At 46.4% G+C, this 16,229-nt stretch overlaps 1 protein-coding gene across 1 annotated transcript in view; it reads right to left on the minus strand.

The window, feature by feature from the left end:
* Positions 1–13,880: 13,880 nt before the first annotated feature.
* FAF1 (Fas associated factor 1) overlaps positions 13,881–16,229 on the minus strand; it is a 171,206-nt gene continuing 168,857 nt past the window's right edge. Inside the window, exon 19 of the mRNA XM_054212624.1 lies at positions 13,881–15,304. Coding sequence (XP_054068599.1) covers positions 15,221–15,304 — 84 coding nt within the window. The 3' untranslated portion in view covers positions 13,881–15,220. The remainder of the gene's footprint in view (positions 15,305–16,229) is intronic.

Genomic DNA, 16,229 nt, shown 5'->3' on the forward strand with positions numbered 1-16,229 from the left:
GCAGAGTTAGGACACAATGTCCTGGAGCTGTGCACACAAACACCCAGTGCCCGTTTCTGATGTTTGTCCCAAGTCAGCACTACAGACACCCCCGCACCCGAAACACTTAACCAGGTATCGCTTTTTAAACACTGCGCTCAGTATCAACCCAACATCGAAATAGCCGGGTTTTATTCAACAAATGTTGGTTGCAAAAACATGTAAGGCAGCCCCAGGCTTCAGCAAGTACTGAGGATATTTGGCAAAAGCTGCCGCGTTGTATCACGAGCGTTTAACGGTTTCCCACCCTCTGCTTCTCTCCCACCGTCCTGCCCCGGGCAGGCGGCAGCCCCGACGCAGGCGATGGGCGTCCGGAGTCGGCGGGGGCCGAAGGCGAAGCCGCCGCTCCCGGGAAAGCGGGACCCGAGGCCTCGGCCTCCTCTCCGGTCTCGGCACACTCCTCCGGGAGAAGGGAGGCTCCGCTCTTTCCTCTCTCCAGCTCTGGTCGCTGAAGGAGGCACTTTCAAACGGGATCCCACTGTTTTTTTGTTGATGCGTTTTCTTCCAAAGCGCCTTAAGAAAAGGAGAGCCCCGGAGTCTCACTTTTCACTGATTTGATATTTTAATAATAATTATTTCTCCCTTCTCCTTATTTTCCTTTGGAAGCTTTCACTGTGGACCTAGACAAACAGTGCGCACATTTCACAGACTTTATTCAAGCAAACCACAACTTGGCCGTGAGTTAGCCCGGATCAGCAAAGCCGCGGCCAGGGCTTGCCATGGGGCAAAGTCTTTCTCCAGCTTTATCCCGGCCTGCCAGAGCCCTCTGTGTGTGAGAGTATGCACGGGAGGCGCGGGGGGGGCTGCTGTTGCTGCCCCCTCTTCTTCCCCCCGTCTTTCCTACAGCAATTAATTTCTGTTTGACGAGGCATAATAAAATCTTCATGTACATCCCTGCTCTTGTGTCTTTCTTGGAGAAAGGGGGGATGTTTATTTTAGGAACCCACAGAGTAGCCTTGCTCCCGCTGCACGGGCGGGTGCGCTGGGGAACCGGTGCGGGACACCGGGACACCGCGACACCGCGAGGAAAGAGAAATTCACTCCTCCAGCCCCGGCGAAATGCAACTTTAAAGCCCCCGAGGCTCCTCTCGCTCCCAGCTTGCCTCTGGGAGCTCCTTCCACCACCGGCAAAGCCGAGGCGTGGACCCAGCTCCTTCCTTCTTCCCCCGCAGGGGCTCGCTGGGCCCCGAAGGAGTAGCCCAGGTTTGGCACAGGGCGGCCGGGCCAGTTGCGGGGCCCGGGGCGAGCAGGTCCCCCCCCTGCGAGAGCCCTGCCCGGGCCGGGCGCAGGCGGCTGCCGGCCCCGCGGAGCCCCCCCGAACTGGGCTGGGGGTGGGGGGTGGGTCAGGTCCAGACATGAGGGGGCACAGCGTCGCCCCTGGTTTGGGCAACGTGCGCCCTCCGGACGCGTGAAAAGCGGCGTTACTTCGTTACGGGAACGAAAAGAAACGCTGCGTTCCGTTGCGTGGTGCCCCGCTTGCTGCTTAATTATCCCCGTTACGTGTTTGACTCCGGCAGCCTCCAGAAACGCACGAAGTTGGTGCCCACGACTCAGTGCTCATCACATCTGGGGCAGCTCGATAAAACACGAGACGGTTTTTTGGTAGGGTTTGGAGGGTTTTTTTTCTTTTTTCTTTTTGTTTTTTTTTTTTGGTTTTTTTTTTTCTTTTTTTTAAGAAGAGCCACTCTTCCCGGTGTTTATGTTTCTCCTCGCTCCCGTTGATTCACCTAAAGGCTTCCCTAACGTATCGCTGCTCCCGTGCAAAAGTTTGAGAGGGCTGCACGCAGCGGTGCCGCTGCATCTTCCCCCAATTACAGTAGTAAAATCTTAATTAAAAAGAGCCCGTCTATTGGCTGCCATGTAGGGGAAGGCAGACACGCACGCCCGGCGGCAGCGGAGCGCCCGGAAGCATCCCAGAGAAATATAGTTCTTGATTAGTGTATTTTCATCTCGTTCTTAGCGGAAGACAGTTTGTAAGTACCTGCTAATGTTAGTGCTCTTTAAGGTTTCAATTGTTCTAGGGGGTTTGCCATTGACTTTTTCATTATTTACCTACTGAATCAAAGTAAGCAAATGCCATCTGTTTCCCTGCTGCTATCATCTTCACTTTTAATTATCCGCCCAGCAGCCTAATAGAGATGATATTAAACTAAATCTTTTTGACATTAAAAGTAATTATCCCCAAACCAATATTACAAGAATGAAAATTACCCTCCCCCCCCCCCCCCCTTCCCCCTCCCGCCAAGAAAAAAAGGCACATTCCTCCCAGTCCAGGCAACCTCCTCAGTTCCCGGAGCCGGGAAAGGTAGACGGAGCTCCCGTTAGCCCGGACTTCTCAACTATTTGAAACATTATTAACTCGATTTCCCGGCTCCCAGTGGGGGAGGAAAAAGAGACAAGGGAGAGCGATCTGTGGAAGGAAATAAGGGAAAATCGGGGCTCCGCATATTCCTGCGTGGGCTCCTCTCCACCCCGCAGCCCGGCGGCTGCGCGGCGGGGACCGTCCCGGCTCCGCACCCGCGGCGGGGGCCGGGGCTGCACGACCCCCCCGGGGCCCCCGCCGGGCCCGGCACAGGGCCCGGCACCGGGCTTTTGGAAAATAGCGTCGCATAAATACACACACACACACACACACACACACACATTGCTCCCAGCGCTTCGCACCATCCGACGGCGCTGGTCGTGTGTAACGCGCTGGCGTTGAGGGGACGGTCATTACAGAGACATTAGGAGCGGGCTCGTAATTAAGGGGAGGACGGCGGGTCCTCTAACAGATGGTCGCTTGCTGAATTACCTCTACAGAGTCATTTCGCTTAGACTCAAACTTCTCCGCCATTTCTCCTCCGACTCGCTTCAATATGAGCCGGAGCCGCGTCCCCCATTTCCTTTAATATGTGCTAAACTGAGCTAATTTTAATTGCATGTTTCAACTTTGCTAATTAAATAGAGTGGTCTAATTAAAAGTGACTAGGGAACAGTTTTAATTCAACCCTCCACTTTTTTAACAATCCATTATGCAACAAATCCAGGGTAAGCCCTCCCTTTAAAAAAGCTACAGATGATTGAGTTTTTACACCTTTTTACACGCTCACAATGGGGAGACTTGACCCAACATATGTAGCGGCGGGGCCGGGCCCCCCCGGCTCCCCGGTGGGGTATTGGAAAGGGGCTGTCTCGCTGCTGCTGCCCTGCCTGAGCGCTGCTGGACCCGGTTGCCTCCCGGGGCCTCCCCGCTGGAAGTGCTGAGACTATTAGCCCAGCAGAGGTTAGAGTAGCACATCCCCAAGACAGCAGCCCAGGATTTGGGAAAATCGGGCTCTTTACACGCTTCATCTCTTCACCAAGTGCTCATTAGGTTGTTAACCTCTGGTTCACATGAAAGGGGCATGTGATGAATCCCCTCCCGAACAAATGGGCGCATCCCCCTTCAGGCACTGAACAAAGCCCTTAAAATAACTGCACAAGAAAGCCTTTAGTTGTTACTCTAAAATTTCTTTTCTCTGAGAGCTTGTGCCCATCCACACACACGCACACAGACACACAGAAAGGGGCGGGGGGGGGGGGGGGAGGAAAAAATAAAAAAACCCGCACATACATACACACACACAAAAATCCCCTTTACCCCCACCCCCTGCGCTGAAGCTAAAAATTAAAAATCCGGGTTCCGTCTCCCGGGCTTTTGGCGCTGGCTGATGTTCCCCCCGGTTTGTCTGGGGCTTCCCAAGGGAGGGGAAAGAAAATCTTAATCGCTTTAGTGGAGCGGGGAGGGGGGGGGGCAGCCTCTCCCTGCGGAGGGGGAAAGCCGGGGCGGGGGGGCGGCAGTTCTGCTCTCCCCGGCCATCCCCAGGAGCTATGGGAATGCGGGAACCAGGCTCTGCTCTCCCCGGCCATCCCCGTGGGGATGGCCGGGGAGAGCAGAGCCTGGTTCCCGCATTCCCACAGCTCTTGTATGGATTTTAGGCTCTTTAAGACCTTTCCTTTTCTCTCTCTCTCCCTCCTTCTCCCGCTCCCTTTTTATTTCCCAGCCCCTCGGGCATGGATTAAAGTGACAGACAATTTTCCCTTCGCACCTTATTGATGGTTAAATGCACTTTGAGGGCGGCGGAGGAGGGGGGGAGGTGGAGGGGGGGGGGGCTGTCCCGGGAGCGCTGCAAACCGGTGGAAACCCTCCCCCTACCCCCCCCCCCCCCCCTCCGATTCCACCCCATCACCTTGCGGGTGGCTGCGGGAAAACACGCGTGTGCCGCAGCCGTGGGTTTGCGGGGTGGAAACACGCACTCACACTCACACATACACACACGCAGGTAAAGAGGAGGCAGCAGTTCGGAGCCGGAATGACTCAGGAAAGCTCCGCTCTGCTAATTTACTATAGGGCGCTCCGAGAGGTTCATTAAAAAGGCTCTTGTCAGCTCCCTAACGATCCGGGAGCTTTTTAATTATATTTTATATTCCTCTACCCGTCTCCTAACTTCAAACACATGGTAAAAAGGATTTGCTGTTTTGTTTCAGGTAAAACCTAATAATTAAAATTCAGACCCCGTCCCATGCATCTGCTTCGCCTTTGCCAAATGAATTGAAGGGAGAGAGAAAAGCGATTTCATTGAGATCACAGATGGGGTGCAGGTTTTTGGAAGAAATTTGAGAAACACCATTGTCCAGAATCAAAACTCTATGTCTTGCCCCACAAAGGGGGCTGCTTTAAGCCCCTCAACTTCTATGGGGCTTGTTTTTTAAACTTTAAGTGTTCCGCACAATAAGCTGCCACCAAAATGTCACAACCACTCTGATTCCAAGTGTGTCTCGCTGCAAAGGGTGCAGAAAAATGAAGGGAGCAAAGGGAAGGAGTGTAATTAAAAACCCTCGAGCTCCCTCCTGCCCGCTGGGGCGCGGCGGCCCGGGCGGGGCGGGGGCGGCCGGGGAAGCGTCCCCCCACCCGTGACAGCGGGGACGGGGACCCCGAGGTGCGGGGGGCAGCTCCCCGACCGCATCTGCCTTGCCCCAGACCGGCCCTTCCATATTTCGGAGGCCAAATTGTTTCATTAGCCGAAAGCAGAAGATTAAGCCTTTTATTTTTATTCATGATCATGACAGCCCCGCTCGGATTTGAGGGAGGATTCCCCCCCCCCCCCCCCCATGTTTGTTGCCCTAGGAGCTCAGGAGCTTAACAATCCTGCCGGAATGCGATAGATAAATACAACATATATCGTTAAAGAGACATATTGAGAGTGTTTGCGGACGGCCGGGAGGAGAGAACCGCTTTAATGGCATCATCAAAAACCACACGCACTTAGGAAGGGAAAAAAAAAATATAAATTCTTGTATTCTTTTTACAGCTAACATAACGCTATTGACTCTTAAGTTAATGAAGGACCATCCGCGATCACGGCACGGTCCAGCCCCGTCCCCGCGCCGGTTGCCGTCAACCCCGCGGCACCGGGCAGCGCTGGGGCGATGCCAGGGCTTTCGGCTCCCTCTGTTTCGCGTTGTTTTTTTCCGGAAATGCCCAATTTTTCCCTGCGCGCCCCCTCGCCCAGGGCCGGGCCGGGCCGGGCCGCCCCCTCCGCCCACGCCCGCGGGGAAGGGCACACGCCGCCGCCGAACCCACGGCAGCGCGCGGCCTCGCCCCCCCCCCCCCCCCCCCGCCTCGGCTGAGGTTTCTTCCCGCTTTTAACAAATTTTATTATTGTTGTTTTTGGCGGGGGCGAACGGGCACTTCCCGCCGCGGCCCGGATCGGCGAACGGGAAGGGAGGGGAGAGACCCCGGGCAGCGGCTGCGCCCCGGGCCCAGCCGGTCGCTGCTCCGCCGGGGCGAGCGGAGTTTGCGATGCCGCCGCCGGCGCTCCGGAGCCCGCTGCGGGCTTTTTCCGTCGACGGCTTCGCCTCAGGCCGGGCGAGGCCGCGGGGCGGCGGCTCCCTGAGGGCGCGGCACCCGCTCGCCTGGTTTCGCCCCGGCACCGAGGTGCGAAGGCGCGGTCTGTTATGGCGCGTCCGGCTGCCGGCCTCTGCCGGGAGGGTGCCGGGGGTGCCCCGCTCCCCACGGGGCAGATCCCTCGGGAGGAGCGGGCGGTGAGGAGGGGGCCCGGCTGCGGGACACCCGGGAGGGCCGTTTCCGCGGCCTCCATGTCCTCGGCGCCCCGGCGCTTTCCCCTCAGAGACCCCGGAGCGGGCCCGTCCCTGAGGGAGCAGACTCCGGCTGAGGGGCCGGACGGGTGGGCAGGAAGAGCGAGGCGGTCCCTGTCGCGGCGAAGAGGTCGCGGCTGCCCGAGGGGCCGAGCGCCGCCGGTTCCCTTTCCCGCCTCGGCGCCCCTCAGCCATGGGCGGGTCCTTCTCGCCGGCGTCCAGCCCGGAGCCGCTCCTGGTAGCCAGTGGCGGCGAGAAGGCTCCGATGGCGGCTCTTCCCGCCATCGTCCACGCCAGCCGAGGGACAAACTGGCGGCCCTGGTGGCTAACAGAGAAGCGGGCTCTTCTCCCACTCTTTTCAGGGCATCTCTTGTGTGCCGAAAAGGGCCCAGGAAGCTAAGAACACCTCAACGAGGCTGAGGTGGCCGTTGGCTCCCTCAGGAGTGGCCCATTGGCCGCTGCTCCTCGGCTGCGGCCTGTGCCCAGCACTTGGAGGTAACTCCTGGTAGAGCCTCCAGGAAACCGGGTGTCAGCCCACAAAAACAGGGAGGTGTGAGTCCCGACACGGGTGTGAAGCGCACACTTGGTTGTGAGGCTTCGGAAGAAGCGATAGTGAGGGTGCTGTGGCAAGTGACAGGGATTGCTGGCCACCGGCATGGTTCTGCTAACGGCAACCGGAGCTCGAGAGAGGGGATGGCAATGGAACTGTGTAAGGACAGGAAGGGTGGTGTTTGAGACGGGTTAAAACCATGGGGTGAGGAGACAGAGGATGATTAGTTCTCAGCTACAAGTTATGCTCTCCCATCAACGACATAGTACTATCTAATGGTCACTCAAAAAGGTTGAATTTACGGGACGCTGAAGAATATTGTGACCACAGGGGTGCGGGAAAAAAGTGAGCTTGAAGAAATCGTGCAAACTTTTTTTTCCTTTCTTTTCTTTTGGGTGAAGAACGGTCGTGCTTTTTCCTCCCAGCTCTGGAGGTTTTCATTACTTCAGACAGGACAAACTGGTTGCCAAGAAATCATCCATCAAAAGGACTCCTCCATCTTTTTTGGTGGTTAGTGCTGCAGTAGAGGCTTTCGTCCCCTGAGATAGCATGCTAAGAATTTATCATTGAGACTAATATTACAGTTGGTCTTTGTTTCAGTGTATTTTTGTCACATAATTCAAGTCTGGATGGCACTTTCTTGTAAGAATAAGGCCTCTTTTTCATTATTAACTTTTTTTCCCATGTAAAATAATTTATTTCTTGGGGGGGGGGGGCAAGATTTTTCTGCAGTGCTTAAGCAATGATATATACTATTATGTTGTACAGAGCGTATGAAGTCTGCAGCCATATTCTGTGCTTAAAAGTCGTACAAACCCTACCTACTTTATTAATAATTATTAGTCCTGTTTCCTAGTGGTACATAAATGACCTGAAAATCCATTTTCTGTTTCAGATAAGTGGATTGCCTGTAATTAAAAACATCTGTGATTATAGTAACTGAAAGATTTTTTTTTTTAAATCCACATTACACTTTGAGGGCAATCAGTTCCACTTTCTCTTGGAAGATAAATTCCTTGCTATAAGATTCTCATAAGCAAGTAATTATAAAAAATTCTTAATTTTTACAATGTTTTTAAAATAATGGGAATAACAATTTCTTGGAAGAAGGAATCCATTAGAAGCTGGAATTTTAAATATGAAGATCAAGCCTAAGTTAATATTTCTGTAATGACATTTTACTCTTTAGTAGCTTTTTTGACAGTATAATTTCCGTTCTTCTTTCATACCACTCTGCTTTGGCTGCTCTTCATTTATGAGCTCGATTCTTATCCTGCTGTGACCAGCCCCTTTTCACCAACCCAGTAGTGCATAACTGCCATAAAGTTAGTTTAATTGGTCTCCTAAGGATTCAGTTTGCTTATGGGAAATTATTTTACTACAGGATGGTATAAAGGCAACATGGTGACTCTTAATAATATTGCCTCTTATAGCACAGAGAGCATGACTTGCGTGTAGCGCAGTCAGTCGTGCTGTGCCATTTCTTTAAGAACCGTAGTAGCTGAGTACATCTTACAGAATTTTTTATTTAACCTCAGTGAATCTTAAAGCAGGCATCAAGCAGCCACTAGATTATGGAATGCAGTGGCGTTAACCTAACTTTTATTTGCTTTATTATTTCTGTTACTAGCAGCATTTCTGTTTCAATAAAAAGTAGAGTTATCACATCACCATTTTGACTCATTTTGGAAAACTATGGTAATTTCGCAAGGAATTGGTTTGATTCCAGAAGTAGACTATGATGGCAGCTGCAGAAATGCTCATAAAGCTGGGAGGGTGTTTGTAAAGCAAAATTAAGAATTCTCAAAGGGTTAACTGGTTAGAATGTGTATTCTGTTGAATCTGGTGCTTTTTGATTGATAGGAAATACTGCTTGTGCATAGCGATTCCTTGATGACAAGAAGCAAATATGATAACAAGCATTATCTGAAGGAAAAAAATACACTTGAAAACATCTAAATTACAGGGAATGCTCTGACTGCCAAAATGTAATTGTCAAAGGAGTAAACTGCACGTTTGCCTTGAAATGGCTTAAAAAACAAAAGGAATGTTTTGTATCTGCCAAGACTTCCCAGTTGAGAGTACTTTAGTGCTTTTAATCCATGTGCATAAACCCACTTTTCATATGACTGGGGAAGATGGGTAACCCGAAAGTTAAAGTGGCTTGAACAAACTTTACAAGGAATTGTAATCCTGAAAGCCTCGGTTTTTTTTTTTTTTCCCCTACATTAGAGGATACTGCAACAGTCAGACGGTCTTACCTTGGTCTAAACCCTGAAAGAAATAGAAGCATTTTTCAGCAACTCGGTGTTCTCTGCAGTTTGCAGGTTATACTTAAATTCTTAAAAAAATCCCTATATTTTTTCTATTAGATCCACAAAATAATTTAAGTTCCTCTGTAGATGTGAGTTTGTAATTGTCATTAAAAAAAAATAAAAATCCTTTCTCAATTGCCACCACATTTTGGAAATGCTTGCTTTTCCTTACACAACAAAAGCCCTAATTAATCAAGGCATATAAAACAGACAAATAGACCTAAACAGAGTGAAAAATATTTCTGTGTACATATTAGAATAATTTCAGAACTTCTAAAATGGCTGAAACAGAATGGGAGGTTTCAAATGACAACAAATTAAGTATCTCAGTAAATGTCAAAAAGACAAGATCATGAATAGGGTGCTGTAGTTACAAGGTGTAAAATACCCGTGAATGATAGCAACTCATGATAATGGGGACCGACAATAGGTTAAATAAAGTTATAGGCAAATAAAATGTTAGAAAACACATTCTGAGGTAAACGAAAACATAGATTCACTATTTTACTTTAAAAAAATACATCTAAAAAATCACCAGAGTGACATTTCTCTTTGAGAAGAAAACTGCATAAAGAGGAACATAATAAAGGAAAATAAAGTCACAGGTAAAAGACTAAGATTGTCATCAAAACTATCAGAAGACACTTAGATCCTCAGAGTACACACATACCTTACTTAAAAAGGCTCCAGAAGGCCCTCCAGAAGCAGCTGAGCCATACATTAAAGGGTGCAACTGAAAGACAGGCTCCAATGTGGAGAACAGAAAAGAACACGACTGTGGAAAGTTAACTTTTTGAAGATACAAAAAGAAAACTAAACAACCGACAGACCTTGAGGAACAATTGCCAAAGGTGTAAACGATCATTAAAAATACCAGAAACAAGAAGCCTGCCAGAAAGATAATTGGACTAATATATTTTCAGGGTGTAAAAGGAGTAGTTAATGAAAGTAGGGCAATTGCAGGAAAACTATGCTAGCCATTTGCAGTGATGTTTACGACAGTGGAAACATCTTTTCTTGAGGAAAAAAAAGGAAGTATCACTCAAGAGATTGATAGCTGGAAGCAGTAAGCAACAGTTTTCACAGAGAGAAAGGATACCAGCAATGTCCCCAGGGATCTGTGTGGGAACCTGTGTTATTCAAGGTACTCATACATCATCTGGAAAAAGCTATCGGTAGCGAGGGGATGATATTAATGAACGATACAAACTCATTCAAGATGACTGGATCGAAAGTGAATAGCAATGAACTCTGTAAGGCTGTCACAACACGGAGTTGGGAAAATAGTAAATGAAACTCATTGGTAGTAAGTACAAAATAATGATCGTGTTAACCAGTAGTTTTGTGAGTCCAGGAACTAATGAAGCCTACTTCTATAACCAGCCGTTGAGTGACATTTTAATTGAATTATATTAAGGCTGCAGTGTGACTTCAGTCTTTATTACACATAAAAGAATCCACAGAGAAAAGCCCTGACTAAGGAGCGAATTCTCTGGTATCTAATGAGACATTAAATCCCGTTGAAACCTTTTTCCTGCAGGTAGGGTACTCGGGCGGCTCTCTCAGTCCGCAGTGACTCGTAAGAGTTAGATCTGGACTGAGCCTTGCCCTCACTGCGCACACTCACGGTACCTCCTCTCTGGGCCCCTATTTCTTGAATTCTCGGCTGCCACTTTCACAAAACATATGGAAGATTCATATAGACAATACCACTTGTTTAATTTGCTTGAAATTCAAAAGTGAATGTAAAATTTTAAAGGTAATAACAAGGCATTCAAAAAAATATTCTGAGGACCGCGATCAATATAACACCACATAATGCAGCACTGCTGTCAGAAGGAGCAGCCCTGCCTTCCTCGCATCTTCAATTACTCACCTCCTGCACGCTCCACCTTCTGCTTTTGTCAGAGCTGGTGTGCATGCAGCCACTCGGCAAGCGGGATCCGTCTGAAAACCACGCCAGGGAAAAAATGATTTGCCAAGTGCCAGTGCAAGACGGGGGGGCAGAGGTGGCTCTTTGGCAGCACTGCAGATCTATACCAGGATCGAGTATAAAACTGCCTGGATCCTGACAAGTTTAGTGATAAATTTGGTATTCCTCCATCTCTGTCATCTGAGGGAAGTGGTTTGTGTACAATACATAGTAATTTCTGCTTTCTTTCGTGACCTGTCCAGAAAAAGAAAATGAGACTACCGCTGTTGCCTTCTTTTTTATACAAGTAGAATAAGAAAATGTAACTAGGATGCAGAATCAATATTCAGGCTCTCCTCCCAGGGCATTTGTCTGAAAAGACCCATGACCGCAGTGAACGCTCCCTGGAAAGGGCTGATCCCGGGCAAGTGTCCCCATCTGATGGCCTGAAGACTGACGCTCCTGCTTGCATGGTCCCCCTCAAGGAGCTTAAAGAGCTCTGTATTTCGGCAAAGAGCTTTGACAGCAGAGAGTGAGTACACGCACTAAGAGCAGCCTGTACTACAGCGGTGTCAGAGTGGGCTTCGGAAAGGCCTGAGGCAGGGGCTTGTTCTTTTCAGCCCGTATCACTCACCATATGGGAAAATCCAGTGTGCAGTAAAAGTCAGTGAAAACGGCAGAGGAGACCGAGGAGAAGGCCCCCATCACTGTTTCAAAGTTAAAAGTATCCAATGTTTTGTCAAATGTTGGAAGAAAGGAATTGGTGCTTACCTTTGTGTGCGGTCTCAGTGCTGTGAACCCTGAGAGGAAGGGGACGCCCTGGGCCAGCGGAGGAGGACGCCTGAGCTCCAGCGAGGAACGGCACGCGCAGACACCTTCATCTTCAGCATTTCCTACTGACCGCTTTAACCAGTTTCTGGTTCTGCCTGGTAGTGACTCTTTGCATGTATTGAGTGGGGTTTTTGCTTTGCTTTGTTTGGAGACCTACTTAGATGGTTTTTGCTTGTTGTGGACCCCATTTTAAGGCACCTAAATCTTCCTGTGCATTGTTTAGGGAGTCTGGACATGAGGCTTGGACAATGAAGTGCTTCGGTCCTTCTGTGAATCTGGCTCATGGCGATTTTGTTTTCCCCCGCATACGGAAGAGTGAAATCATATAACTTTTTAGTAGAAATATTACTGTAATTGAAAATTTATTTTAAGTTTCTAATGTCACTGAGTAGGTACAGTTTACGAAAGCCAAAGTCCTTTTCTGCTACATTAAAAAGAATAAACAAACCCCCCAACATAGCTCCATTAGAAACACCCTCAGCACTCTCACTAAGTTGAAGAGTGCGTATGCAGAGAATACAGAGCAAACACTTGCGTTCTGCATATTCTCTAATGATGATTTCGAACACCAATATCGATAGGCAGGAAGTTTCTTCAAAAGCCAGAGCGCACCCCACCTTCACCGTAATGCTCTGAAGGCCAACAATGAAAAGCCGACACATCGTACAGGATTCCGTTCATTAACAGTAATTCCTTAAGACTTAAAACTAATGCGTTAATCACGTTAATGATAATCCATTAATGTGAAGAACCTGAAGATAAAAAGGTAGAATCAGGGATATGCTCCGTAGCAACAGCGTTACAGTTTTAGGGTAATACTGAATTACAAAATTAGTCTGCAGAGTGACTAGAGGATTAACCACGTCAGCAGAGCGCATGAAGTGAATGCCATGGTTTAGGAGAGCAGAAAATGATGGCATAGAATATTAATGTTTGTACACGGGGATTGGTTTGCATTGAGGGTGTAATTTGGAAAGGTGACTCTAGATGGTTGCTTCTTGAAATCAGGCCCAAAGTATTTAAGGACCAAAATCATGTTTTATTTAACGAGTGATACACTTGTTTACGTTGTGGCAGAATAATCCCTATATACTGGTCTTGATATCTTTATATCAGAGGGCAGCGATGCCACCGCTTTGAACACTTCCAGTTAACCATCACTAGAACATTTTGGTAATGACGGTGTATTTTGCAATATGAACAAAATGAGGGAGGGAAAAAAAAAAAAAGAGTTTAGGAAAAAAAAAAAGGCCAAGCAAACCCTGGGAGCACTGACTTCAACAAGTTCAACAAATATTCAAGCCACATTTAATAACTTTATGAAACTAGTATCAAAGTAAAGAATATATAGTCAAAATACAGAAATAAAGTTGAGTGAGAGATAACAGCCTGATGAGATCAAACAAAAGTTAATCAGAACAGATTAATATAAACAAGTTAGCTGAAAGGTCGCTTTGCTTTGTGTAGCAGTATTTCAGCAATTCCTTTCCTCAACAGCCAATTTAGAAGGAAGAGCTAATCTGAAAAAAGAGAGATATGCATCACTTTCAAATCCTGCTGTATGTGTTACTGTGATTGTTTGTAGAAACGTCATCACCCCAATTTGCAATCTATGTTAATTTCTTATTTAATAAACATAGTGGATTTTTTTTTTTTGGTAAGAAGACAAAAGTTCAGAATGAAGTGTCCGCATTCAGCTTTCCATTACACATACATTTATCTTTCTATTGGCTATGAATCCTTTTATTTGTGAACTGCAAATGATTAGAATTTGCTTACACTTCCAAACCTTTTGTTTGTCGTAGATACTTCACTTCTAAAAGTGTTCACTAATTACAGAATTACAAAAGGTAGAATAAGGCTTTCCCCGCTCAGAAATTTGCATTTTTGGTAGAGATAACAATATATCAGCTTCACTAACATCCTAATAATAGGCATACATTTAATTTTATATCACCATCCTTCCAAAGAAAAAAAAGAAAGACTAAAAGATGTGTGCAATTGGTTTTTGCTTAGTATAAAATTTTCAAATCAGAACTCATTTTGCTACGATAAAACTATGAATTACATATAAACATATGTGGAAAACAATGTGCCAGGCTTTTTTTTAAAAAAAAAAAAAAAAAAAGTTTGATTAGCAGATGATGATTCTGCAGTGCTATTGTGCACTATCCTGTAAGCCCAGAGATTTTAAAAAAAAAAGCAAAAAAAAAAAATTAACCAAACCAGTTTTGATGCGGGTTTGGCATCAAGTGTACGTTACGGTCTTAGACTCAGTATGCTCATTCTATGGTTGAGGAATTTAAAGTACCATATTTTTCCACATCGGATAGCAGGTAGTTGGTGCATACATTTCAGACAAGAGAACTAGGATTTCTTTAATTTGAGATGGGATCAGTCATCTATTGTTAAAATGTCCAAAGTGTGCAATAATAAGGCAGATTTCTTATTACACCACCTCTTAAGATACTCATTGTTTGATGAAACAAACAAGGTGCTTTAAAACAGCAGAGTAACAGGATACAAACAAGTGCCAGAATGGAGGAAAACTGCTAAAATGGGAACTGCCCTTTCTTTCACAATGAGAAATAAAGAACTTTTGTATCTGGTATTTGAAAGGTTTTTAACAGCTGATATTCAATATCAGCTGATTCCTGAAGTGTTGGCCAGATACCAGGTTTCTGGCACTGGCCATTTCTAATGTTATTTAAATATTCACATCATGCAATAAGCAGTTTCACACACTGCAATGTAATGGAAAATACTTCCTAAACTGAATCAGAACTGAGACCCAAAGCAGAAACAGTAAATAAATATCTCGCATATATGTCAAACTATATTCTTCAAACAAAACCTTACATCTTATCAAAGAAGTCAGAAAGTACTAACAAAAATTATATGCTTTCTACTATAATACTGTTAAATTTCCATGGCTGAGAATGTCCCGTTAATTTTTTCTGCCTTTTTAAATTAGTTGACAAAGTAGAAATTCAAACACAGAAATAAAATGCATATATATGAGAGCACTGGCTCAGCGAGATATCAAATATACAGCATTCTAGTGTCAAAAGTACAGGCAGAAATGTCCAAGATTTCTTGGTGAAAAAGGGGCATTTGAGGAGTAAAAATTCTACTTAACAATCACTCACATTTTAACAGTGCATTAATTATAACAAAAGCTGGATGATAAGTGAGCAACAGAGTCATAACGTTCAGTGTTCACAGCAGAATTTTATCCTCTGCTCATTTAAATGAGGTTGGAAACATATACTCATGTATGTGAAACTTTTAAGTAGCTACGTTTGTTCAATTTTTCAGGATTCTTGCAAGAGGCAAAGTTGTGACACTGCATTGAGTTGGATGATAGTACAAGGTGGCACTGATAGAAGTCTTCCTTTCGATGCTGCGCCTCTGGCTTGTCAAAGGATGATTAGTCCTACAATCTTGTTTGAGCTATTCTTTTGCCTCTAGGAAAAGGGTTTCTTGAGGATACAGTTTTACCTCCAGTAATGTTTTATTTGGATCCAGCTGGGTCACCTGTAAAGATAAGAACAAGAAGATAGGGGTAAGTAGACCTTTTTGAAACGTTTATCCTCACAGGGCAGATTTTCACTGGGGAGATTTTGAGTCGCTCTGTCAGCGATAACTGAAATTGCGAGCATGAATTCCCAGGATGAAGATTAAGAAATATATATTGTATTTACTGTGGTGGTGTTATTATTTTGTAATAACAATAAACAGAATAAACAGAATCCATGACATTAATTCCAAGAAGGTCTGGTTTTCTACCATAAACCAATGCGTGAATATATCTGGTTTTGTCAAAGTTAAGGTCTTTTGGCAGGATTACTAGAACACATGAGTTAAGATGACAAATAAAACTGTAGTCCCAGGTAAGTATCCTAAAATTTCAGTCAAACTGATGGTGCAAGCAGCATAGCCAATCCAACTTGATCTCTCCACTGAAAGGGGAAACTTATTCTGCCTTTAGTTTCCTACTTTCGCTCCAAGTCACACGGTGAAGCACCTAACTTTCACTCACTTTGATGCTTATCAGCCACCTCAACAAACCTAGGCTGGGAGAAAACCGTCCGCTTTTATTTGTGTGGTTATTTTCCTGTCATGCTAGCGAGTTTAACTGGTGAACACGTAAGTCCGGTCGACACCAAATCCAGTGCAAGGCAGGCAGCAAAAGCACTGAGTAGAAGGGAGGCAGCAGGACCCTCCTCCTTTCACTGGGAGCGAGTCGCTAAATCAGCTCGCATACGGTGAAGCTGCATCTCAACCCAACTGTCAAAGTGTACACTCATTATGGACGTGCGTGTGTGTGTGTATATAGATATATATGCATTATAAGGCTCTATATATCATTTATGGAGACACGCGTGTACCTTTGTCTGACAGGATCGTTCCCTGGAATCCTGACTCCTCATTAGATTTGTAAAAGTATTTAGGCAATGGC

The sequence above is a fragment of the Rissa tridactyla genome, chromosome 8, assembly GCF_028500815.1.
Source record: "Rissa tridactyla isolate bRisTri1 chromosome 8, bRisTri1.patW.cur.20221130, whole genome shotgun sequence".
Lineage (NCBI taxonomy): Eukaryota > Metazoa > Chordata > Aves > Charadriiformes > Laridae > Rissa > Rissa tridactyla.